This window comes from Bison bison, unplaced genomic scaffold (genome assembly GCF_000754665.1).
Source record: "Bison bison bison isolate TAMUID 2011002044 unplaced genomic scaffold, Bison_UMD1.0 scf7180017864260, whole genome shotgun sequence".
Taxonomy (NCBI): Eukaryota; Metazoa; Chordata; class Mammalia; order Artiodactyla; family Bovidae; genus Bison; species Bison bison.
The window spans coordinates 9162265-9188720 of NW_011494832.1; the positions used below are offsets into that span (position 1 = coordinate 9162265).

Genomic DNA, 26456 nt, shown 5'->3' on the forward strand with positions numbered 1-26456 from the left:
GACAGGCTTTGGCATAGTCAATAAATCAGAAATAGATGTTTTTCTTGAACTCTCTTCCTTTTCCCATGATCCAGCAGATGTTGGTAATTTGATCTCTGGTTCCTCTGCCTTTTCTAAAACCGGCTTGAACATCTGGAAGTTCATGATTCACGTATTGCTGAAGCCTGGCTTGGAGAATTTTGAGCATTACTTTACTAGTGTGTGAGATGAGTGCAATTGTGCAGTAGTCTGAGCATTCTTTGGCATTGCCTTTCTTTGGGATTGGAATGAAAACTGACCTTTTCCAGTCCTGTGGCCACTGTTGAGTTTTCTCAACTTGCTGACATATTGAGTGCAGCACATTCACAGCATCATCTTTCAGGATTTGAAATAGCTCAACTGGAATTCCATCACCTCCATTAGCTCCACTAGTTCGTCGAGATGCTTCCCAAGGCCCACTTGACTTCACATTCGAGGGTATCTGGCTCTAGGTGAGTGTGAGTGATCACACCATCGTGATTATCTGGGTCGTGAAGATCTTTTTTGTACAGTTCTGTGTATTCTTGTCACCTCTTCTTATTATCTTCTGCTTCTGTTAGGTCCATACCATTTCTTTCAGTGTATACAAATATCAAATTATGTTATACACATGAAACTAATATACTATATGTCAATTATACCTCAATGAAACATTAATAGTGCACACATTTTAAATCTTTTATCCATGTCCATTTGGGCTCCAGTTTTTGAAATAGTCTTTTTTAGTTGTGTTAGCATAGGTGAAAATTGGTAATTCCCATCCATATCTTTTCTTCCAAGAAGTATAACTTCAGAAAACTGACTATAAAACCCCCGTGATAGATATTTCTATTGCCTTTTACAGTTCTCTTCTTGAATTCAGATCTCAAAAGACAACTGTCTTAACTTGTTGGCAGATGGAATGGCTAATGGTCATCAAAGAGATCCTTACAAAACAAAGTATCCTGCTTATTAAAGTTCAAAAGAAACATCTAAATTGTATCCATTTATCTGTATTTTCTAAAGTTTCCAAAATGAGCTCTATTTTTTACAAAGGTACATGAAATTTGAGTTGAAAGAAAGTTATTTACAAACACCATTATTTTCAACTTCCTTTAATTAATGTTTAATTTCAGTTTTAAATTAAAACCATGATTGTTAAAAAATAAAATGGAACTAATCAACATGTCATAAAATTACTTGTAAAACAGCTTTAATAGTTTGACATTATAATCATTTAGCTTTTCATAACTGGTGTGAAAATTTACTGTGAACAATTCAGCAGTTCAACAGCTCTTCCCCTAAACGATCTGTGGAGAAACCCTCAGGGAATTTTCACTTGTCTACCATCTCTTCAAGTGTACCTTTTGGCATCCACTAATTCAATAGTTAGTATACACTGCCCCCTGGTGGTAAAAGTAAAAATTTTACACTGCTACAAATTAAATGAATTTGATGTGCCTCTATCCAAAATTATGAAAAGGGAATTGCTTCATATTTGACTTTTTTCATCAAATATCTCCCCTCCCACAAACTAAATATACTTTATTTTATTATAGTTTAGGAATTTATCTCAGAATAATGCTGTTGTTACACTTGAATTCTTAATTGGCTAATACATTTCTTTTGGGAATGAAAAAATTTAGCTATATGGGGAAAGCATCGAAAAGAAAATGAGCAGTATTAGGAAAGTTTATAAGAGAGTCTTGCTTTCTCCATATTTTAGCTCTTCAACAAGTTGGAATCATAATCTGCACTGAACTGAGTTGTTTATATCCAGTACTTCCCTGGTGGCTCAGAGGTTAAAGCGTCTGCCTCCAATGCGGAAGACCAGAGTTCGATCCCTCGGTTGGGAAGATCCCCTGGAGAAGGAAATGGTAACCCACTCCAGTATTCTTGCCTGGAGAATCCCATGGATAGAGGAGCCTGGTAGGCTACAGTCCATGGGGTCGCAAAGAGTCGGACACGACTGAGCGACTTCACTATCACTACACTAATTAAAATCTTGTCAAGGCTGAATTTGTACTTCTCAGTGAAAGCATTCACCAGGGTCATTCTATGGAACTAAACATACTAGAGTTAGTCACAATAAATGACCCTGACCTTAAATTTACAGCAATAAAATTGTAATAGCTCACCAAATTATAAGAAATATCAAAGAAGTTGTAATTAAAAAAAAATCTGTTAGTGATTTTCCATAAATAACTTAAGAATATATTTATCTGTCATAAAAATCTTGCATGTGAAAAGAAACTGATCTTCTCTTGATCAGTTTTATTGTCTTGTCCCGGATCTGCACTAAAGAGGTTAGAAATGTCCTAGCATGTTAGCCATTTGGTACTTACTGAGCATATTCTTAGCTGGTTGGTGGTCTGAACCTATATCTGTATCTTTAGTCACTGTTTCTAGAACTTTGCTCTTAGCCAAGTGAAATCTGTCAACTAGATAATGGAAGAAATCCTGTATTAAGCAGATTAAGCTGTAACTCAAAGTGGATATGGAGCTCAAATGATACAAAGCTCTTGCCCAATTACAGGCTGCATGTTTCAGTCAAAGGCCATTCATAGTGGGCTTATAGCTTAAAACTCCTATGGTGCTATCTGGCGGGTCTATCATTAAAATCAAAGCAAATGCAAGATTTCTGCCTGCATTACATCTTTGAAACAGCTCTCTAACTTAAGAAAATCAGCTCTTTTGACTGTGTAGCTACAATCACAGAGTAGCCAATATTTCAAAAGATATGTTGTACCATTCAAGCCAGATTTTACATCAAATATTCAAATTATAAGAAATTTTAATGTGAGAAAGTATAGGCAAATGAAGCTATGACCATTTATCAAAAAACAAGTATAAATTTTCCTCCTTGCTCACCTTCTGACAAAAAGGTTTAACTATATTAAAATCTAAGAAAATATAAAAAGAAAGGAAATCTGGTTTCTATTGCCTATTATAAAATGATCTTTGAAAATGTATTTTTTTCATATGGCAGCTTTTCCTCATGGCATGCAGCCAGTGTTTGGATAAGATCTTTATCCTCTAGGTTGCTGTGTGTGATCTCTCTGGTCTGCATCTCCACTCTGCTTTCACAAATGAAAGTGATTTGGTAGAGATACTCCCTGAGGTTTAAGACAGTACAGTTTGAACCAAATATTGTTATTTTAGTATGTTAAAAACCAGGGGAATTTCCCCCTTTGATATCATATACCTGCATCACACAGAGATCTAAAAATAACTTGAGATGCCAAGCATCTTATGCAGGTAAATAGAAACTAGGGAAGAATTCCATAAAGGAGAAAGATAATGTGTGGGGAAATGCTCCATCTAAATAACCATCTTCAATTATTTTCCTTCCACAAGATTTTCCATTTGCAACCATACATCCCAGGTATTCACAATCTAGCCAAGTTTTCTCTGTACATATGTACTTCAAGTTCTACCTGTTGACTCAGTCCATCCGAATATACTGTAGAGGGCAATTTATTTCTGCCCCCAGCTTTCTAACGTTTGCCTGACCTCCATCACTTTAGCTCCTGTGATTGTAAGAAATAAATCAAGGAACTTAATCTGTGTCTCCACCTACTGTTTAGAAAAACTCTAAGTTTAAAATTTGAAGGGTAAAAAATACACAGAGAGCTAGTCTCAAAACTCTCAAATGTCTGTATCTTGCTGGAAACAATACCAGCACAAGCACAGAGGAGAAAAGGACCTGGTAGGCAGCTCTGAGATGAAAGGGTAAACCCAGCATCAGTGAACCCTGGTTCCACGCCTATCTATCTTCTCTGGCAGGCTGCCACCTGGACTAGGTGTGATCATGTTATGCTTGGCACATCTGCATGTTTGTAGAGGGCCTTCAATCGTGCAGTGGGAAGCAATGGATAAGAGGAGAAAAATGGGTTTTATCCAATGAGAGAACTTGGCCTCCTGGTAGGCCCCAGACAGCTGTTACAAGTTTTATCCCCCTGCTGCTTAGAGCTTTCCTCTGCAGGTTGCAATTTCCTTTTAAACAAACCAGAGGGATGACCCCATGCAAGGGAAGACATGGCATGGGGAACAACTGAACCCGGCTTTCATTTTTTGCAAAATGGGAAAAATAAGCTAAATGTGTAAAGCAGTCTGATTTTTATTTGTAAAGTAAAACATGCAAATTTAATAGGTGCCATCCTAGCCCCTTTATTCCTCTGAGAGTTAGTTTATAACATATTTGAGCAAGAAAGATGCTATATTCAATTTAAGAGTTAGAAGAGCCAGAGGTAGAGACAGGTAAATCTCTTGTTTTTGAAGGTTGTCTTTTAGAGAGATTTCTATACCAGAAAAATGAAAACTTGATTGAACACAGTCAATAGTTTGGGATTTGGAGAATCTTATTTTAAAAGCTAATGCTGTCCCTTTGGAAAAGAAGGCTGAAAGCCAGTTGAAAAGATTGACTTGTTAGAATCTGACCCTGTCAGAGAAACATGTCCTATATACAGTTAAAGGAAAAAGAGAGAGATGTTTTGTCATATGCTCGCCTCAGTGTATCAGATTAAGGAACCAGGAGTCAGGAGGCCCAGGTTCTAGTCCTCCTCCTGCTTTTCCCTTCCAGAATCAAAAACCTAGAAGGATTAGAATTAAAGATATTCTTGGTAATTTAGAAGTGGTAATAAAGTAACAGTTTGTTATCCAGTAAGTGGAAAACCATACTGTGAACAAATATTGGGGAAAAAAATGAAACTGTGAATTTAACATGATAGAGAGGCATCTATGAGGTAGTGACACACAAAATTAATTTCCCCAAAGATTTCCAAATACTTAGGAAAACTTAAAACAAAGGAAATGGAAACCAAGTTTTAGACATTTATCAGATGCATAAATGAAAAGATAGGGCAACACTGTGAGGGGATTCTTCCATTACTTTCTTCATCTCATTTGGTAAGATTCAAAGTCTATGGTTTTCCTGGTAGTTCAAGTAGTAAAAAATCAGCCTGCAATGGAGGAGAGTCGGGAAACACAGAAGATTCAAGTTCAATCCCTGGATGGGGAAGATCCCCAGGAGAAGGAAATGGCAACCCACTGCTGTATTCTTGCCTGGGAAATCCAATGGATAGAGGAGCCTGGCAGGCTACAGTCCAAAGGGTCACAAAGAGTCAGACATGGACATGATTGAGCAGCTAAGCACACATGCACTCAATGTCTAATACAGAAAGGAAGTTTAGGATACTTTTTTGAAGTATTTTTCTTTTTGTATCCTTATCTTTGAATCAATCTTAAAACCTTTTTTTCTCTGCAGATAATCAGAAAATCCTTACTTAATGGGGCCAGTCTAAGTCACACTCAGATCTAATTTAGGAGATTCATGAAGACATCTAATTTAGGAAATTCGTGAAGAAATACAATTCTAAGAATCATCAGCTCTATAAAAACAATGTTTTGCAGAAATATGTCATTGCTCAGGCCAAATATTTTAGGTAGATCAGGAAGAGAAAATAGGGTGAGTTTTGGAACTCATGAATTCCATGTTTTATTTCAAACCCCTGCTGTTGAGGACATGGACCAATGTAAAAGTTGGAATTTCTCAGCAAGCATTTTAATAATAAGTGAAGCACCAATGCATATATCCTGTCTGCTCTAAAAACTGAATTATTGTCATTATGTATTATTATCCTACGATATGATAACAATATCTCCTTGAAACAAGGAATTCATATATTTTCAGAGTCAACATTTGCATCACCTCTTTCTAATATTTATACACAAAGAAAGAACAATGGGTTTTGCTGATGTGTAAACTATTCATGGAAATTTTAATGAATTTCTCATTCAAATTCCAATATACCTATAATAAAAATAAGTTATAAAATTAAAAGGCAATATGGATAATTACATCTTATTGCTCCTTACCAAAAAATGAAGTCTTAGTTGGGAAATTCACATGTAAGTTTGATCTTTAAAATTAAAGCTGAAACATTTAACAATAAAAATGGTAACTATTTGGGAGAAAATGTAATTTTAAAATGAATTGTTATTTTTACAAAATTAGAGGTTTAGAAATTGTTTAAAAACTATGGGAGAATGGTTCAAAAGTAGTGAAACATACAGTCTTTACATGTTTTAAGTTCAAAAACTTTGTACATTTTGGTTATTGTGAATAATGCTGCAAATGAACATGGGAGTGCTAATCTCTCTTTAAGATTCCAATTTTAATTCTTTTGGATAAATATCCAAAGTGGGGTTGCTGGATCGTGTGTTAATTTTAGTTTTTAATTTTTTGACAACCCTTCAGATCTTATGTGAAAACAACCTAATATTCATTAACTGATGAACGGATTTTATAAAGTGGTACATATATAGGGTAGAATATGATTCAGTGTTAAAGAGAAGGAAACCCTACCACTTGTAAATAAACCTGGAGAACATTACACTAAGTGAAATAAGTCAGTCATAAAGGACAAAAATTGCTTAATTCCATATATATATATATATATATATACACACACACACACATACATATACATATACATATATATCCTGGGATTTCTTTGGAAGGACTGATGCTGAAGCTGAAACTCCAATACTTTGGCCACCTCATGCGAAGAGTTGACTCACTGGAAAAGATCCTGATGCTGGGAGGGATTGGGGGCAGGAGGAGAAGGGGACGACAGAGGATGAGATGGCTGGATGGCATCACTGACTCGATGGATGTGAGTCTGAGTGAACTCCGGGAGTTGGTGATGGACAGGGAGGCCTGGCGTGCTGCGATTCATGGGGTCGCAAAGAGTTGGACACGACTGAGTGAACTGAACTGAACTGATATATATATATAACATGTTCATGCGTGCTAACGCGCTTCAGTTGTGTCCGACTCTTTGCAACCCTATGGACTGTAGCCCACCAGGCTCCTCTGTCCATGGGATTCTCCGGGCAAGAATACTGGAGTGGTTGTCATGCTCTCCTGTAGGGGATCTTCCTGACCCAGGGATTGAACCCACATCTCCTGCAGCTCCTGCATTGCAGGCAGATTCTTTACCACTGAGCCACTGGGGAAGCCCCATATATATAACATAGTCAAAAGCATAGAAGCACAGAATAGAACAATGGTTTCCAGGGGTTTGGGGAAGTGAAGAATGGTAAGTCACAATTAGTGGGTATACAATTTCAGTTACACAGGGTAAAATCTAGAGAGGTGCTCTATGATATTACAGCCTGTAGATAACAATACAGTATTGTACACTTAGAAATCTGGTAAGAAGTTTCTGACTAAAGTAAATTGTTTTCAAAAATCCTTTCTTCTCACCTTTTTGATAAGAGACTGTTTTTAAAACTGAAGCTCACATCGAAATAAACACATATTAATAGTTAACATTTATGCATAGATCACTGGGGCTCCCCAGGTGGCACTAGTGCAGGAGACATTAGAGACGCAAGTTCCACCCCAGGGTCGGAAAGATCCCCTGGGGCAGGAAATCACACTCCACTTCAGTATTCTTGCCTGGAAAATTCCACGGACAGAGAAGTTAGGCAGGTTACAGTCCATGGGACGCAAAGAGTCGGACTCAGCTGAGCAACCGAGCACACACACATGCAAAAAAAACACATAAAAACTCATCAACACAGAATAAAACTACAGAGTAAAATTTTAATAATAAATGTAAGAAAGAAAATCTCCTACTATTACAAATCTTTCCCAGATTCTGCTATTTTTTGGCCTGATCTCACACTGATTTCTATATCTGACCTATTATCACTCACTGTTTGGTGGATTCTTTCATACTGTATTTCACTTTGAACTTATTACCAAGACCAGCAGTTCAATAATGGTTGAAAAGGCCCATTTGAACAAAATATAATTTGTTCAGAGATTTTGTTTGGACACCAGAGGGCAGAAGAATCACTTGAAGTGAAGGAATTCCATTAGTGAATCTTGTGCATTCTTGAGTTGCCAGGCTCATTAACATTGTAGAGCAGTGATATCACCATAAGGCTAGGAGTTTAGGTTTGACTTTTTATCACAGGAAGTACAAAAGTCTGTTAAACTAAGAAAAATAAGTAGCTATGGCACACAGAAAGTTCCCATGTGTATTTACTGGAGTGATAATGTCAACACAAGGCACTGTTGAGAGAACATCTTAGAATTCTTAATAGCAACATGGTTGAGAAAATAGAAGTTGCAAAGGTAGTTTTAAAAATAATCTATTTAAAATTTTTAACTTAAGTGAAAAGTGGCTTTTAGTAAGCCACTTTCCTGACATTTTCTAGAAAGCAAATTATTCAGGCATGCTTTTGATTAAAGTAAGTCATATTCCCTGAATTACAATAAAAGAAATGACAAGTGCAATGAGGCTTCAACACTTCATTATTTTTGTAGAGAACAGATTGATCCCTGGAGAAACAATGTAAGGTTCTGTTTGGCTGTTTGATTTTATCACTTTGAAGGCAGAATGGCATGGAGGTTAATGATATTTGATTTAGAGTTATGTGAATCTATATTTAATCCTAGTCTCACTTCACAAACTATGAGACCATGAGCATATGTCATAAGATTTTCTCAGCTAGAGGAAATTTAGTTTAACTATCCTCCTCAAAGTAAAAAAAAAAAAAAAAAAACCCTCAAACGTCATGGACTGTAGCCCATCAGGCTCCTCTGTCTATGGGATTTCTCAAACAAGAATATTGGACTGAATTGCCATTCCCTCCTCCAGGGGTTCTTCCCCACCCAGGGATCGAACCCAGATCTCCTGCATTGCAGGTGGATTCTTTACCATCTGATCCACAAAGGAAGCCCTATACATATAGGGCTTTATATATGTGTGTGTGTGTAGTCACTCAGTCGTGTCCGACTCTTTGTGTCTCCATGTCTCGTCTCCTACACTGGCACGTGGATTCTTTACCACTGGGCCACCTGGGAAGCCCTATATCTATGTATACATATATATAGCATGTATATCCAGTAAAAGATCTCCCATGCAAGAGGAAAATAGATATAATTTAACATAACAAGTTTTTAATATAGTGTCAGAGTACAAGGACTAAGAGCTTGGATTCTGCCGATAGGTTTATCTGAGTTTAAAACTCAGCTGCACCACTCACAAACTCCGTGACCTTGGGTGAGTTACTGCACCTATCTGTGTCTGATATAGCTTGTCTGTAAAATGACATTAATAACAACAGAACTTGCTTCACAAAGTCATCATAAAGATGATATTAAGACTTGTAAAGCCTTTAGAAGAGTACCTGCACACCCTAAGAGTACCTACACCCTATGTTTCTGTCTAAAAAAACCACAAAAAAACAGAACAAGCAAGTACAGCTATGATGTTCAAAGAAAATTAAAAAGTGAACACTGAAAACCATAATGTTACATGCAGAACTTCATTTCCAAAGTTGTGATTACTCCTTATCAGTCCAGAAAACATCCATGAAATAAATTTATGTTGAGGAATTTTGAAAGGGAAAATAGACATGGTAGTAAACTATGTTTCCCCAATTTAATTAGGTTATATAACAGGAAGATGAAAAGAGAACTCAGAAAGCCTGGCTACCAGATGTTTCCTCTTTAAGAACAAACATGTGAAAAGATAAAAGTCATTAGAATTAGATGGGTTAAATCAGTAACTTTTCTGAGATTTTGATGATTATTTTAGTGCTCTTCATAGAAATATTTATTACGAATTAATCTTTTTTAAAAGGCATTTTCCCTTTCTATTAGGTCAATTAACCAATCCTAAAATAGTAACATACTCTTTTAATCACATCAACAAAACAAAAGCCTTCCATTTATCATGTACATACAGATTTTAAACTACAAAGGTTTTTTTTTTTAAACAGATGCATAAACTCTAAATCACATTTCGTACTTTTTTCACCTCTGTTCCGAACATGATTTATGCTGTTTGAATAGAATTTTGGACTCAGTGTTTCCTAGGTATTTTCCACATCTAAAATAAATTCCAAGGTGCAACATAATAAAAATGAATGCAGAATAAGAGAAGATATAAGTTAAATGAACAATTATAAGTGATGTATAGTCTTTTTAAAATAGAAATAGGGACTAGAAGACTCTAGCTACATGCAGAGTTGTATGTGAGGAATAAATACTTATTTGGCATTTCCTTCTAACTTGGAATATTTGTTATTCTAGATATTAAATCATTTTGACAATTCTATTGACACTTTGAGGATAAATACTATATTCCCAGAGTAGTTTGCTCCTTACCATACAGCCCATTATTTGCTGTAGTACTTATAATTCTTACTCAAAAGAAAAATGTTAAGTTCCAGTAAAGGTCAGACATTTTAACACATCACTGTAAATAATTATTTTAAAACCACAGTGCATTTTGCTGTGGTGAATAACATAGTTTATTAGAATTAGGAAGAGAACATGGACCTAAAATAATATTTTGATTATTAAGTTGAATACATACTGTGCCAGGTCGGGGATAAGGAATCCTTCCATCATACTGCACCCAGCAATGGTCTGCACTTTCCTTATGAGCGTAGGGACCATTAAAAACTGCTCTGATGTCAGCCATGCTATACATACACACGGCAGAGCCTTTGAAGATGGAGCTGAAAGAAAGCAACAGGATCCAGTCATTCGCTGGTCCATTCTATCCGACAGGTGCTGCAGACAAAATGGGCCTATGTCTTAAAGGAGCTTAGAGCCAAATAATCCTGAAAAAGGTTTGATAACAGTTACATTACAGGTAATTATAGTAAACAATAGTTTAACTATAGTAATTATAGTAAACTATACACGCAGATGGGTACCCAGTACAAGGGTCTCTAGTAAGTTTTCCGGGAGTGGACAGTGTCTATATTGATATCTGATGGACAAATAGGAATCACCTAGAAAAACTGGGGGATAGACAGGATTATGCAAGAAACAGTATCATTTATTCACATACTCTTGAATTTTATTTGAAGTTATTATAACATAATGCTTTCTAAGAAACTTACAAAATTAAGAGTTACATTACCTACTTTTATAAAAAGGAATATTTAGGTATGGAAATACCTTGTTTATCTGCTTTCTTAAAATGAATGTCCATAAATACTGGCTATTAATAATTTTGTCAGATAATTTTTATTAATTAAAAAACACTGAAATAATATCTTTAATCCCTTTTTGGATTTCTGAGTTTATGTAATTTATCTGATGCTTAAAATTCATCATGATTACACCGGAAAGGGACACGATTACACAGGAAGGGGACATCCAATTCAGGAGCAGAAAAGCTCCATGGGAATTCAACACATTGTCTCAAACTGATGATGAAAATTGTTAGCACTGGCAGACATTTCATTTTTGTTTTATTTCTAGAAATTAAAAGACATTTCTCTGAATCTAAAACTTACAGTGATTTGTGTTCTTAAAAATAAGATCACCATTTACACTCTAAGAGGCTCAGCTTGGCACTACACAAATGAGCTTAGGATTCTCTGACATGAGTAACTCAATCATTAATAATTCTTGGAAGGACATTAATGGGAAGCCTTGGGATCTGATGGTGAACAGGCAGCTGGGAGAAAACTAGCTGCTACGAAGGGAAATGATGACCCCCATAAAGATCACATGATCTGTCTTTGATACTTTAAAGGAATTATGCTTAATGGTATTGGTGTTATTGCAGATTAATTACATCTTGTCATTGGACCAAGGATATGACTTGCATCCCGACATTACCTCACTTGCCAGGGCAGCATTAAAAATAAAATAATCAAGTACACCAAGAACAAAGAGCTGACTTGTAACTTCACACTCTGGGTGGGCCAAAACTTGATAGTAGAAAAAGAGAACTATCTTGGGGCTGTATTTTCCTGGCACATGTCTATGCCTTGTGTGTGAAATGCACAGTGACTTCAAAGAAAGTTCTGTGAATGAAAAGATGTCAAGAGAACCAGGGCTCAAATACTTGAATAACTACAGGCACGTGCTCTTCCTGCACCTTTTTAGTTAAGATATAAATTATTATAATAGCAGAAAAATGGGGTTCAAAATAGCAGCTTCTGAGCATATCCTCTCTATTCTTGTATTTAAATATTTCCACCCTATATTTTATAATTAACTAAATAGTATTTTGTTTTCTGATATATTTTGAACCAAAAGTCCATTTCAGTTTCTACTTAAGGTATTGTGAACTAAATGACAGTAAATTCTCAGAAAATGTATGTTGCCCACAAAATATTATATAATATATACTATATTATATAAAATATTGTTTTATAATATTTTATATTATAATATAATTTAATTTATATAATATAAAATAATAAATGAATATTATTTATTCAAAAGGAGGCAGGAAGACCACTTGTCCAATGCTAATGCCAACACTGATTAATCCTCCAATACTGCAATCAATATACATTCATAATGATTGATAGCAGCACAATGGGAAAAGTGAAAAGTATTTCAAAGAATGTAATATAGGCAGTAATAAGTAACAAGAATAAAAGTGCATTTGGAATGGAGTCAAATGTAAGTTACTAAGTTACTGAGTTAAATAAAATTATCATTAAATAAGATCAAGTGAGGTCCAAATATTCTTTGAGAATGCTTCATGGCTGCTAGGAGAACTTTTAAGGAAGTCACAGAGCCTCAATGACAATACAGGACAGCATTAAGCAGAAGGAAGATAATACAAGTGCAGAAGTTAGGAAAACAACTTCAGTTCTTGTCCTAGCAATTACTTACTCTTCTTCAGTCAAACACATGTAATACCAACTTCCTTTGTTTAACTTAGTCGAGCAGTGATGATGTGGTGATAGTAATAGCCACTCTCCCATCTTTGTAAAGGGTAAGTGCAAGTAAGTCCATGTGAAGACATTCTAAAAGTCAAGAGTGTCATCTCCTGATTAGAGCCTGGACAGTATTTTGTATTTTGTTAGTGTTACCTCTATGTCATGCAGCTAGACCAATATATTGTGATTAATATATGCATGTGCCCTCGTATCCAGTAATTTTAGTCTAGAAATTTAGCTCACAGAGATTTACTCGCTCCTACAGGGAATAGCATATGTACAAAGTTAGTCCCCGAAGTATTATGTATATTAGCAAAGGACTGGAAACAATGGAAATGTCTATACAGGGGACTGATTAAATAAATTGTGGTGGTCAGTATAGGGGATGCTCTGCTGGTGTAAAGAGAACAGAGACATTTTATGTATTGATATCTAGGAAACACTATATAAAAAAGTAAAATGAAAAAAAAATGTGTATTTTTTTTATACAAAAGAAAGGGGCAAAGAGAACACAGAACTATTTTCTTACATACATATATCAATTCTCTGGAAAGATTACAGCATTTTTTTAACTTACCTGGTTGTGGTAAAGACTCCATACACTACAGGATTTCTTTCATCTCTCGTGGGGAGTAAGTAAATGTCTTCTATTAATGGGAAAAAATAACGATTCACTGTAATTTGTATTTCTCAATATCACGTTTGCTTTTTCCTTAATAATGCAATATTTCTGAGACTCTAAATAGTATGTAAAATTAAGATAACAGTGACAGTCATTACCTTATGACAAAAGAAATTAAGGGGAAAGGTCCAGTTCTCACTAGCTATCTGGCACTGTGTTGAACATTTAACCTCCGAGGTGTTTACTTCAATCACCTGTAAATGGGATGGTTCACTTGATAAGCTCCATGTCTGTTTCCTATTAGCTGTATGTGACTTCATGGAGAATTGAAAGTAAAAATGGGTTATTTTTACCCTCCAGTGTTAAAACAAGGTGTTTTCTTGTAACTGCACCAGCTTGTTAGTAATTCAATTATCTATTTGGTAACTATGAAAACAGCTGGAGCAGTGCATTTCTTGTGCAGTATTGTGTAATTACTTGTTCAACACTGATATTAAAGCAGTGTAAATAATATCCCTTAAAGTATTATTTAAGAGGTGTGCATGCTTATATACAGCATGAGAAATCATCCATGAATATTGAACATAGACTTCAATATTTTAAATGCAATACTGACAAAAATTATTCAATGATATCATTTTTACATTGCATGACAAAACCACAAAAAAAATTCAAAAGGTAAAAGCTAATGATACTAACTTTATATACAACTGACAAATTCCTTCTAGCATCACACTCAGAGGAGTAGAGAGGTGAAATGAAAGAGAAGAATCTAATGCTTCTTGGCATATCCTTTTTACTGGAAAGTCAGAAGGGACAGAGTTCTCCAAATCTGCAGGGCATTTCCAGCAGAGGGCATCTATAGAACGAGGAGCCCACATTCTTGCTACCTACAGCTGGCGGCTCCTTCCAGATAAAAGACTGCATGAAGAATGGATCGACTGTGGCATCCCGGAGCTCGTAATTGTCCATTTCTGACCACAGTTTAGTTTCCATCATAACTTTGAGGACGCTTACAAAGAAGGGAATTGCTTCATTACGATGTGCACCCACGTTCTTTTGTGTGTGGGAATTTAGTAAGTACCACTCCAGCAAGCTGTCCTGGGCTTTATTATCAGGTATTTGGGGCTAAAATAAAATATATGCTAAATTACTTAATTAGGCAGTAAGACTCCTTTTTTTTTTTTTTTTAAGAGAAAAGAAACGTGACTTACGAAGCTCATCAAAATGAGTATCTGCCCCATCACTTCCAGGAATTGAGCAAATCAATCTGGCCTTGAGAAAAGTGGTCCATTTGTTTATCAGGCTGCGTTGTCCTCCTACATCATTCTGAAAAAAGAAAAAAAAATAAGATACAGATTTACTAACATGATTTTATTACCAACTAAAACTGGTGGTTACTATAGGCAGTGTCTTATTGATGTCATTGCTTACTCTCTTTGTAAGCAATTCAAGAGCTTTCCTCCTTGAATTTTCTAAGGAGGGAAAAGGCAGTTTTGTCCTTCAACATTAAATGCTTTTTTCACAGTTTAATGTACAGTGTAAACACCATAGCTCTGCTGAATGAGCAGATGCATGCAAGCCAACAGTAAATAATACAGGCTTGGAATCAACTCCCATCTCTGCCAATTTTCTCTCTATGACTTACAAAAGGCAATTTAATTCTCCAAGTCTCTGTTTTCTCATTGACAAAATATGATAAATGCCTTGAGATATCATTATTTTGATGATTAAATGGAAAAAATTTTGTCAAGTGCTTAGCAAAGGCCAGACAACTTGTATTCAATAAATGTTAGCACTGATTTGTACATTAGTCATATGATTTAGATGAATTATTTGCATCCTTTAGAAATATGCTTTGGTATATTTTGGAATAGCTTTTTCCAAATTTAGTACTCTACTAATTAAATGCAAGACAACATAACATACACATAATAGCATACATATAAAAGCAATCTTGTTTTAAATACTAATTGATGTTTTTCCACACTATTTTATTCTGAAATATTTCATTAACCATGTTCTTTAGTGGTAGGTGAGTGAAATGGGGAAGGGGGTCAAAAGGTACCAACTTCCAGTTATAAAATAAGACGTGCAGATATACCATACAGCATGGTGAGTATAAATTATACTGTATTTCATATTTGAAAGTTGCTAAGAGTGAAAAACATTGCAACTATATATGAAAATGGACATTAAGTAGACTTACTGTGGTGATCCTTTTACAGTATATACAAATATGAAATCATTATGTTATATACCTGTGACTAATGTAGTATGCCAATTATACCTCAGTAAAAAATTGAAAAAATATATTCTTTAGACATTTAGCAAGATGTAGGCATTTAAATCAATTAGGGAGAATAAACAGGGTTATGCTGTTCAATAATTCACCATAAAAAGATATTTTTATTATTTTTAATTTAATATGTCCCTGTGAACACTAAAATTAAGATGATTTTTTTATTTGGCTCAACTAAATCTGCTATGCTTATAATAAATAAATAAGACTTTCATGGTATAAATGCATTCAGTACTTAATTTTGACTTTCAAAAATTATGAAGCCATGATTTCCATTACTATATTTCCATGTAAAGATAAATTATATAAAAAAATTTGTCCTTCATGCTATGTTACTATGAAGTTAATAAATAGTTCACTATCAAATTTCAGGTCTGGATATCTAGAACTAATTTCTCTGTGGTTCTATAATCTCTGAAAATTAATTTAGAGAAAAGCATCTAAATGACAACTCCAACCAGGAGAATTCAAAGTCATACACAATAAATAGTTGCTTTTTTTGAAGAAAGAAAAGGAGAAGAGGAGAGGAAAGGGAGGGCAGGAGAAAGAGATCACTTTGATTTTAACACGGGTAATATGGAAATCTAGATTCTCAGATGATGTCCTAATAGACCAGAGCAAATCTCAGAAGGCTAAAGGATCTGTGGCAGAGCTAACAGGGCAAGCAAGGTCCCTGAGACTGGAGACGAGAGCTGTCTTTATAACCAACACCAAGGGTTTACTGTGACACCCAGAGTGAGTGAATGGTGTTTCACATCCATCTCTGCTAAACAGCAGAAGTAGTTCAAGTATAGCTCCATATAGATGAGTAATTATCATTTGCTTGAATTCTTTAGGTTTATAACAAACTACTTAAAAATAATTTAAAATTTTAAATACATTCAAAATCAATAAGCAGTATGAACTCAAGTTTGCACTTAATGAACAAAATGTCACACCTCACAGCTTACATTGTCTTAATCTTAAAAGTTTTAAATAACTCCAAGTGAGTGTGAACCTACCCTTTTCTTTTAAATTTTATTTTATTTTTAAACTTTACAATATTGTATTAGTTTTGCCAAATATCGAAATGAATCCGCCTCATGGTGAAACTTGTGGCATCTTAGGTCCCTGACCAGGGATCAAACCTGGGCCCACAGCAGTGGAAGTGTGGAGTCTTAACCACTGGACCACCAGGGCATTCCCTCAATGTGAGCTTATCCTTGAAATGTGTGTAGCTGAGTTCATGTGTGTTGGGGGCTGATTATACATATACATGTAAATGTACATAATAGAAACACAGTGGTAACCACAGCAATTGTTTAGAACTTGGACAAACAAAAGATTTTTTCTGGCAATAATATTCTGCCACTGACGCTGTATAGAACTATTAACACATGGCAATAATAAAAAGCAAAATAACTTCTAGAGTTTTAAATTCTCATCAGAAAATGTATTCTTATTCTTTTTATCCAGCATCTACTCCAAATATACCACTAACATCCTGACTGTCAGGTATTTATTAAAATATGTTGAATAATTAGTGAATAAAAATACAAGATAAAATTGACAGAAGCCTTTAGAAAAAGTACAGATAAAAATAGAGATAAATGCCAAAAAATCTGAGCCTTCTCTGAAATTTGTTAGGAAAACGAGGACAGAACTCACTAAGATTTAATATTGTCTAAGATTACAGGTGGATTCACACATTCAGAGATTGGTTCAAGAAATATTCTAGATGTTGGAAACCAGGGGCGAAGAACAACTGGGAAAACAGAGATGGGTAAGGTGAACAAGGACAAATCTGGTTTAGATAAAGACTGGGATAAACTGAAATAGAGGAAAATATTACAAAGTAAACTGGGGTAAGATCAAGGAAGGCTTTGATACCAGACCAAAGCATCTGTATATAATTTAGTACATAATGAAGAATTACTAAAAGATTTAGTAATTAGCAAAGAAAGAAAGAAAATGAATACATAATATATTTTATATAATAACCCTCTAGAAGCAAACATGATTGTTAATTGCTCTTAAATTTATATTTTGTATATTGTGCCTCTATTTCTTGAACTATTGTTGTTTAGTTGCTAAGTTGTATCTAACTCTTTGCAACCTTGTGGACTGTAGCCCACTAGGCTCCTTTGTCCATGAGATTTCCCAGGCAAGAATACTGGAGTGGGTTACCATTTCCTTCTCCAGGGGATCTTCCTGACACAGGGATCGAACCTACATCTATTGTTTGAGTATCACTGCTCAATAATAAAAATATTTCAGCTAGCTATTAAATGATTTCCAATGTCTGCAGATACAAAGGCAGATTTTCCTAGACATAGTTTTTATTTATACTGCTAATATCCTCAGATCACTTAATATATACCCAGATATTAATATTAATGCTTCCTCCTAAGGTAATAATGAATTCTGTATAATGCACAGTATAATGCCTGTGAAAAAAAATGTTATCTGTAATTATTCAGAAAGAAAGATTTTAAATAAATTTAAAAATGTGTTATCTCATCTTTCTAATGACCTTTAGTCTTTTTAAACTCTCACACCTAGCCTTTATATGTTTTGTTTTAGCAAAGCCTAGGTTGTACTAAGCAGAACTCTAAAGTCTATTTTAATGCATTCTTCTTACATATCTATAATATTTATAAAATTGTCATCACTTATATTTGTACATTTTGGGAGCCAGTAATAAATACTAAAAATAGTATTGACTCAATGTGCATGAAGAAACAGATCGACTATCATAATTACAATACCAGGGATCATGTTTGGTTCACTGCTTTACCCCTAGAAGTTATCCAAATGATTTCGCTAAGTGAATAAGCAGATAGTATCAAGTATTCGCTCCATGACATTCCTTTAACACTGTACACATTACTATGTCATTGTAACAATAAGCAATCACATTCTCTTTTCAACATAATATTAGATAAAAGTGATAAGAAATGGCTCATTTTCAAACACCATCCCTCTTTATATTTGCAGTTATCACCCATATTTTAAGACAAACCATCAAAAACTCTACCTATTCTCTTAGCTCCAAATTTGTTGAAAAGAGATTTATACTGTACCTGAATATTTTTTTTTCAATCTGACAAATAGAAACTGCAGTCCTTTGAGCAAAAGAATCTTTAAAGGTTCTTGCCTACCCATTGAGCCGCCATGCATGGCCTCTCAAGGAATAAAAAGATAACAACAAACACAAAAATCCAGGTCAAAGATGAAAGCCACTTGCTGTCAACGGGAAAACAAGTATAGTTTCTGGGATAATAGCTCTCAGGAATGGATTATAAGCATTTAATGTCTGGATAGTAACTCTTACAGACATCCAGAAGCATGACCTGGGATGGCAAAGTTCAGTTCACAAGGAGTTGTATTTCTCCTGCAGAGAAGTGTCAGTTGACTGATTTTGTGGGCCAGCTCTCAGTCTCTGGATTTGTTTGCAAATCCACAAAATCCCCCCTGAGAACTTTAAGCCCAGAAGAGGGCTGAAAGGGAAGTAACCACTTTTGTACTAAACTGTCACCTCCTTGCTTATTTTTGTGAGGTTCTAAAGAACACAACTATCTCACTAACACTGTAGATTTATTATTGAGATGTCAAAATCAGCAGCTTTTAGTCATTGGTCAGTTCTGTGTTTCCACTCCACAGCTTCTTTGTGGTTAGACTTGCCAAGAGCCTTGCCATCCTCTCCACAAAGATGCAGATGAAAGTACCAATGAAATTAAATGTAAACAAGCCCAACCACATGTGTACAATGTGGGTAGTGAGTGTAGAAGGTGCCTGTTTTTTCATTCTCTATAGTTTTTTACATGTTTGCCATATTTCTTAACTTTAAAGTGATTAATAAAAACCAAAAATTTTAAAAATGAAAAACAATTCACAATCTTTGTGCAGTTTAAAATAGAGTATCTCTGAATCATTTGATTGGGTAATAGCTGCATATTATAAAATACTATGATCTTCTAATCCTGGAATCTCCTAATGGGGAGATCAGCCAGGAGGCAGGTTAATGGTGATTCCATTTTCCTTCTTCTGTCACAGCAAACTCAAGTCCTTATAAATCTTACATGGACACATAGAGTAGCTACAAGCTGTCACACATGAACTTTTATTGAGTGTATCTTTTGACCTTTAGGTCACTATGCTGGGTTCATCTGTTAAACATGATTTTATCTCTGTATAACATCCTTTCCAAGGATCTCTCAACACTTTATAAATATTGTCATGTTCACCTTTATACTGAGAAACAGAAGCTCTTAGTGTATTAACTGCTGTTCAGCTCCTATGCTCTTAAATCCTCAAGATTCTGTAAATCAGTGAAATCTCCAAGACATTTGTGAACATTGAACACAGTGTATTCAATTAAAATACAGATGTGCATTCAGAAATCTGTAACCATATTAATTAGTTAAATTTGAAGGACACCAGACTTTTCAAATAAATAAACATCTTAAACACTTAAGAAAAACAGTTTGATGGTTAAGTCAGAGGTTATAAATTCTCCTTTGATTAAAAGTTATTTTGCCTAATGGAAGTCTCCTGCATCTTTGTGCAGACAAGGAATGCAATTCCCTGAAGCACTTTAAAAACCATAATCTAGGCACGTTTGTGCACCCCTCTCCACCATTCTAGCCGTCAATAACATTTATACTCAGAGATTTTATCTTGAACTAACACCACCCACTTTCTTCTGAAGTATGATCTAAATATTAAAATACAAAACATTTTTCTTCTATAACTGACACTATCACATTGAGATAAACATACAGGCTTTCTATTGATCCTTTTTACGAATTCAAAAATATCAAGGCAAGTTAATACTTCTGTGTCTTTAATGCCTGTTGAATAATATTTTAAAACATCACTCATATTCTGTATCTGATTTGTCATTTATAACTGCTGTACCTTGCAGATTTTAAATAATCTTGTGTTGAGATATAGCTTCAAATCACCCATTTGCACCAGGAAATTCTGGAGATAAGATCATAGTAACTAACATTTCAAAGCAATTGTTCAATGTATTTCTCTCTGGGTGCCTCACTCTTCACTGAATTATTCTAGGGACAAAATTTAGAAACGGTAAACTTAATATGGATGATCTAAATAGGCTATATATGTCAATAATGATAAGGGTGATCCAAATGCAGGATGGCCTATTTAGAAGCTTGAAACTATGATCATCATGTGGTAGAAATAAAAAGTCAAAACCAGAGTAAGATTCCCAGGAGACCAATTAGAAAGACATACCATATGTATTAAAATACATTGTTATACTGCGAGGAAGAGCTTAAATGAGGATATTCTAATGCATTAAAGAACTCATGGAAAATAGTGACGTGAAACCCACTGAATCAAATGAGAAAACTATGTTTTACTTTCCTTTTCTGCGTATGACTTCTTCAACAATATGTCCTAACTGTGTTTCCTTTAACTATTTCATAGAGATGCAAAACACGTTATGACCACTAAAAATAAAAGCAGAAAAGAAAAATAATAATGAGTCTTCTATTTATCTACTAATAATCTTGAAATACCTTGGTAGTAAAAGAAGCAAAACTAGGGAAACTTGAATATCTCAAAGGGGAGAAGAAAAAACAAACAAAAAACTTGGATGACAGATACTGAACATGGTGGTTTTGAAGGGATAACTTCTGAATAGGATTTCAAGAAAAAAATTTCTTTTCTTTTCTTTTGAAAAGAACTCTAGTGTTTAGAGATGATTGTTTTTGATTTGTCGTTGGAGAACCAAAATGGAGAACATGTTTTTCTAACTACTTCAAAAAGATTATTAGTAATGCAGGACTCGGGTAATACACTGTGTTCAAAAAATCACTGTCTAAGAAGGTTTAACAGATTAAATTTAGGCATATCTAGGCACATTCTGCAGTCTTTTTCAGGTAGGATCAGAGTTCATTAAATTTAAAAAAAAGTAAAAAAAAGCTATAGCCAAAAGTATAAACCCTTGCCTAGGAATTTCTGACAGGAAAACAGATGGAAGTGAAGCAAAAGCACATCTGTAACTCTGGGCTCTAAATCTCTCATTAGGTTGTAAGCGACAAGCTGTAAGTAAGCAAAAAAAGAAACAAGAGGGAGATCAATAAATACGAAAGTGTCATCAGCCTAAAAACACAAATCTTCAAAGGCAGTAATTGTCCAAATAGGACCATATATCAAAATAGACAATGCAAGTAGAATCGAAGCAAAAGGGCTATTAATTAGACCCCCAGGCAAGTTATGTGAAAGGTCCATCCAAGCTGAATTCCTGGCGTGGACAAAAGGAAATACCGCAGGACAAAAAGAGAGCTGGCACAACCTGCAGCTGGAATCTGGAGTGGCTAGCATAAGTAAGCTAAATGAATAGAATCCAAAAATAATGCAAAACAAACTTGAGGCAGAAAGTTGCGAGCAAGCTCCACTAACCTGACTGGTATTTCCATACATTACAAGGTGGGTTTTGAAAAGAAACACAGACAGACACACACACACACACACACACACAGTAATAAACATCACATCAGAAAGGACTAGCTTGCAAAGTAAATAGACATAAATCTTTTCAGAAGGTTTATTTCATGCAGTTTCACCTACTATTTCAGTTAGCATTTATTACCTCACCACAAAGATTTGTGTAATTTACCATCATGGGAGCAGTCCACGGTATAAGGTGCACCATTTAGTATTTGAAAATACTGACTGTTCAAATCCAAGAATTATAGAGCCTGGCAAAGACTTTAAAAAACACTCTAGGCTAAACACCTTATTTTAAATTTGAGAAAACTGAATAAGTAGTTTGACTAGAATGTAGTGACACTACTGGAAAACAATTCGTTAGATTTACTGCCATTTATAATGATAATCATACTCTGTTTGAAGAGATTCTTTGAATGAAGGTACTTACTCTCCTGAGGCTGTCATTGATCAACAGCATCCTATGAAATTATCTTCTAGGTGAGTTTCTTTACTATTTAGTGAATCTCTCATTCCTATTTCTTGTCTAAAATTTGCATTGTTTAAATTGTTCACATAATTTTCACCAGTGGGTGTTAGTTGCTTAGTCATGTTTGACTCTTTGTGACCCCATGGACTGTACTCCACCAGGCTCCTCTGTGCATGAGATTTTCCAGACAAAAATACTGGAGCAGGTTGCCATTCCCTTCTCCAGGGGAACTTCCTAACCCAAGGATTGAACCCAGGTCTACCACATTGCAGGCAGATTCTTTACCATCTGAGCCACCAGGAGATGTCTGCAAATTCTTTGACTCTATGCAGAAATAAGATCCATCCTCAAAGCACAAATATTGCTAAAAATGATGGGAAAGTAATAATCATAATTTTAACATTTAAAATTAGTAAAATACCATCATCTCTTCTCAGTAACTAATCTGCCTCTCACCACCACCAAACCCCCCACAATATACACACACTATTATCTCACATTCCTAAGCAGTTAATTGATCTGACTCCAAAAGTGTGTGCATATGACGTGTGTGTATGCATGATTTTTGACATGTAATTTAAGACAGTATGATCATGTACTCACATTACTTACATGTCAATCTCTTAGATGGTTAACTGCTTGAACACTGTATAAGTATCCCTTGTTTTCTAGTACTTTCCTCTGTATCTGTCATATCCAAATTCATGTGATCCCATTCAAGCCTTTCATTTGTGTGGTAAACCAGTCATGGAAGAATTGAGTGTCCTCATTATCTAGGCTAAGAAACTGAGCTAGAAAAAAAGTACAGCAGAGATGTAAGCCTAGATTTCACTTTAAATTGGGCAAATGATTTGTATCATTTGGGCAAAAGTTACTGATTATATTCTTACTGCCAAAACTAATACCTGAATTTTAGTCATAATTATACCTGACAATGTCAGACATGTCAGTATCTGACATTACTTTCTTCTTCAAACAGTTTCTATCCCTGACTTTTGACAACATTCTTGTCTAGTTCTCTACCTGCTATCAAACTATTCCTTCTCAATGCCTTTGTGAACATTTCACTCTGCTCTTTCTCAAATGTTATTGTCCCTCAGGATTTTGTCCTTGCCCTTTGATCTTGTACTACAAATCTTCCTGGGCAATTTCAGACATTGCCATGACTTCAAGAACTACCAATACACTGGTGATTTCCACATTCATGAATCTAGACATTACTGAGTCTCAGGTTTTATATTTTCAACTGGTTATTATGGCAGCATAACTGAGAACATCAAGTTCAATATGGTCAAATATAAAATTTATGCCCATAAACTTTTCTTGGTGTTTCTTAAATATCAGAATGTATCTCTTTGTGCATTTTCCTAATATCTGCCTTATCTTCTGGTAACCACAGTTACTAAGAGTATAGGAGTCTCTTTTCTACACGACTGGTATCAAGGTCTCTAGAACAGCAGTAAGGGAGAATTAAAATGCATGGAGGATCTAGTAAGACAGGAAGTTGTGGCAGCCTTTCATATACATCATGGAGTCAATACCTGCAGTATCAGTCAATTCTAATTATGGTTGGGGAAATAAGACTTCTGAAGACTGGTGAAATTTTATACATTGTTTAAAAGGAAATGACCACTATCCTGCTCATTTTCAATGCATCTGTTTTGCTCCAATCACAGTAAACCTCTTTTTATTTCTTAAGTGTTTTTTCCCACCTCTGAGATTTCACATGCGCTCTTCCTTCTGCCTGTGATGTTCTTCATCATCCCTGTCACCTTTGCCCTACAACTTCCTAATCATTTTTATCATCTGATTCAAAAGTCAATTTCTCAGAAAGACCCTCCATTTCCAATCTAAAGTTTACTTATTTTTCCAATTGCACCCTGTGATTTTTCCATTAGAGCATTTATCACACCTTCCAATTATGTGTCAATCTATGTGCTTTCTTGTTTCATTCATATATCATGCACTAGGTTATAAGCTCAGTGAGCCCAAGTGTGATTTTTTTAAGACTTCTATCAGACTATTGTTTAGAAATGCCCTGTAGAAGGCTGGTTACCAATAAATGTGTTAAGTAAATGAATGTTTTGGTAGTCTATATTTATATTGTAGCCACTAACCATACAAGGCTATTTAAATTGCAATTAATTAAAATTAAATAACACCAAAAATTAAGTTCTTTAGCTATATTAGTCATATTAGGCATATGTGATCACTAATAGCCACCTGGCTACTATGCTATAGAGAACATTCTGATACAGAACATTCTGATACAGAACATTCCCATCATTGCAGCAAGTTCTATTGGACAACGCTTTTCTACACCAAGCAATAAATAAAAGAGTGGTAGTAAATTTAGGACCTTTTAGAAATTAACATACATTCTATTTTAAAAGTATCTCTTGAACTTACCTTATCTCTTCATTCTTACTTTCTTTGGGAAACTACCTAACAGGTCTCTCAGTCACAAATATTTCTCAATGCAGATGCATTACTCAAAGAACTGCTAAATACCTAGAGGTCACTTCTCTTCCTAAAAACATTTATAACTTCTCATTGTCTGAATGATAGAATTGAAACTCTTTAATATGAAAATAATACTGTTTATCATCCAATTCACCACAATTTAAGAGATAACATTGCTCCCCACCATCTCTCAATTTCCACTGACAACAAGATATCACTGTTCTGTAAACAAAATGTATTTTGTCACAAGGCTGCCTGAAATGCCTATCCTCCTTTCCTGCCCTTGGTGTAGTCCTTCTACCTCTCAATTATTAGGCTTCATGAAGTGCATAGAGTTCTCAGTCTGACCTTCATCACATTCAGTTCAGTTGCTCAGTCGTGTCTGACTCTTTGTGACCCCATGAATTGCAGCATGCCAGGCCTCCCTGTCCATCACCAACTCCCAGAGTTCACTCAGACTCACATCCATCGAGTCAGTGATGCCATCCAGCCATCTCATCCTCTGTCATCCCCTTCTCCTCCTGCCCACAATCCCTCCCAGCACCAGAGTCTTTTCCAATGAGTCAACTCTTCACATGAGGTGGCCAAAGTACTGGAGTTTCAGCTTTAGCATCATTCCTTCCAAAGAAATCCCAGGGCTGATCTCCTTCAGAATGGACTGGTTGGATCTCCTTGCAGTCCAAGGGACTCTCAAGAGTCTTCTCCAACACCACAGTTCAAAAGCATCAATTCTTCGGCGCTCAGCCTTCTTCACAGTCCAACTCTCACATCCATAATGACCATAGGAAAAGCCATAGCCTTGACTAGACGAACCTTTGTTGGCAAAGTAATGTCTCTGCTTTTGAATATGCTACCTAAGTTGGTCATAACTTTCCTTCCACTGTGATTATTTGCTTGTATCTCAATTACCCTCACCTGTATTGTAAGGTATTAAAGAAGATGGACAGTAATTTACTTACTTCCCAGCATCTAGTATACTGCAGTTTGCACAGAACTTATGTTTTGTTGTTGAAATAATGAAATGATAAAATAATAAAGGAATGGGTTACAAAAAGATTCACCCTTATTGTGTAAACAGTCCTTTGTTCACTTTTGTGTAACTTTTGCCTATTTCCAAAATCTCCTACCTGCCCATCACAATATACCACTCAGTCAGTTAAGTCGCTCAGTCATGTCTGACTCTTTGTGACTCCATGAACTGCAGGACGCCAGGCCTCCCTGTCCATCACCAACTCCCAGAGTCTACCCAAACTCATGCCCATTGAGTCAGTGATGCCATCCAACCATCTTATCCTCTGTGGTCTCCTTCTTCTCCCTCCCTCAATCTTTCCTAGAATCAGGGTCTTTTCAAATGAGTCAGCTCTTCGTCTCAGGTGGCCAAAGTACTGGAGTTTCAGCTTTAGCATCAGTCCTTCCAATGA

General features: G+C 35.3%; 1 protein-coding gene across 1 annotated transcript in view; it reads right to left on the reverse strand.

Moving 5' to 3' along the window:
• SEMA3D (sema domain, immunoglobulin domain (Ig), short basic domain, secreted, (semaphorin) 3D) overlaps positions 1-26456 on the reverse strand; it is a 230218-nt gene that overhangs the window by 32603 nt on the left and 171159 nt on the right. The window contains exons 10-12 of the mRNA XM_010848142.1: positions 14554-14668; positions 13295-13364; positions 10398-10542 (exon numbers count right to left, since the gene is read on the reverse strand). Coding sequence (XP_010846444.1) covers positions 10398-10542; positions 13295-13364; positions 14554-14668 — 330 coding nt within the window. The remainder of the gene's footprint in view (positions 1-10397; positions 10543-13294; positions 13365-14553; positions 14669-26456) is intronic.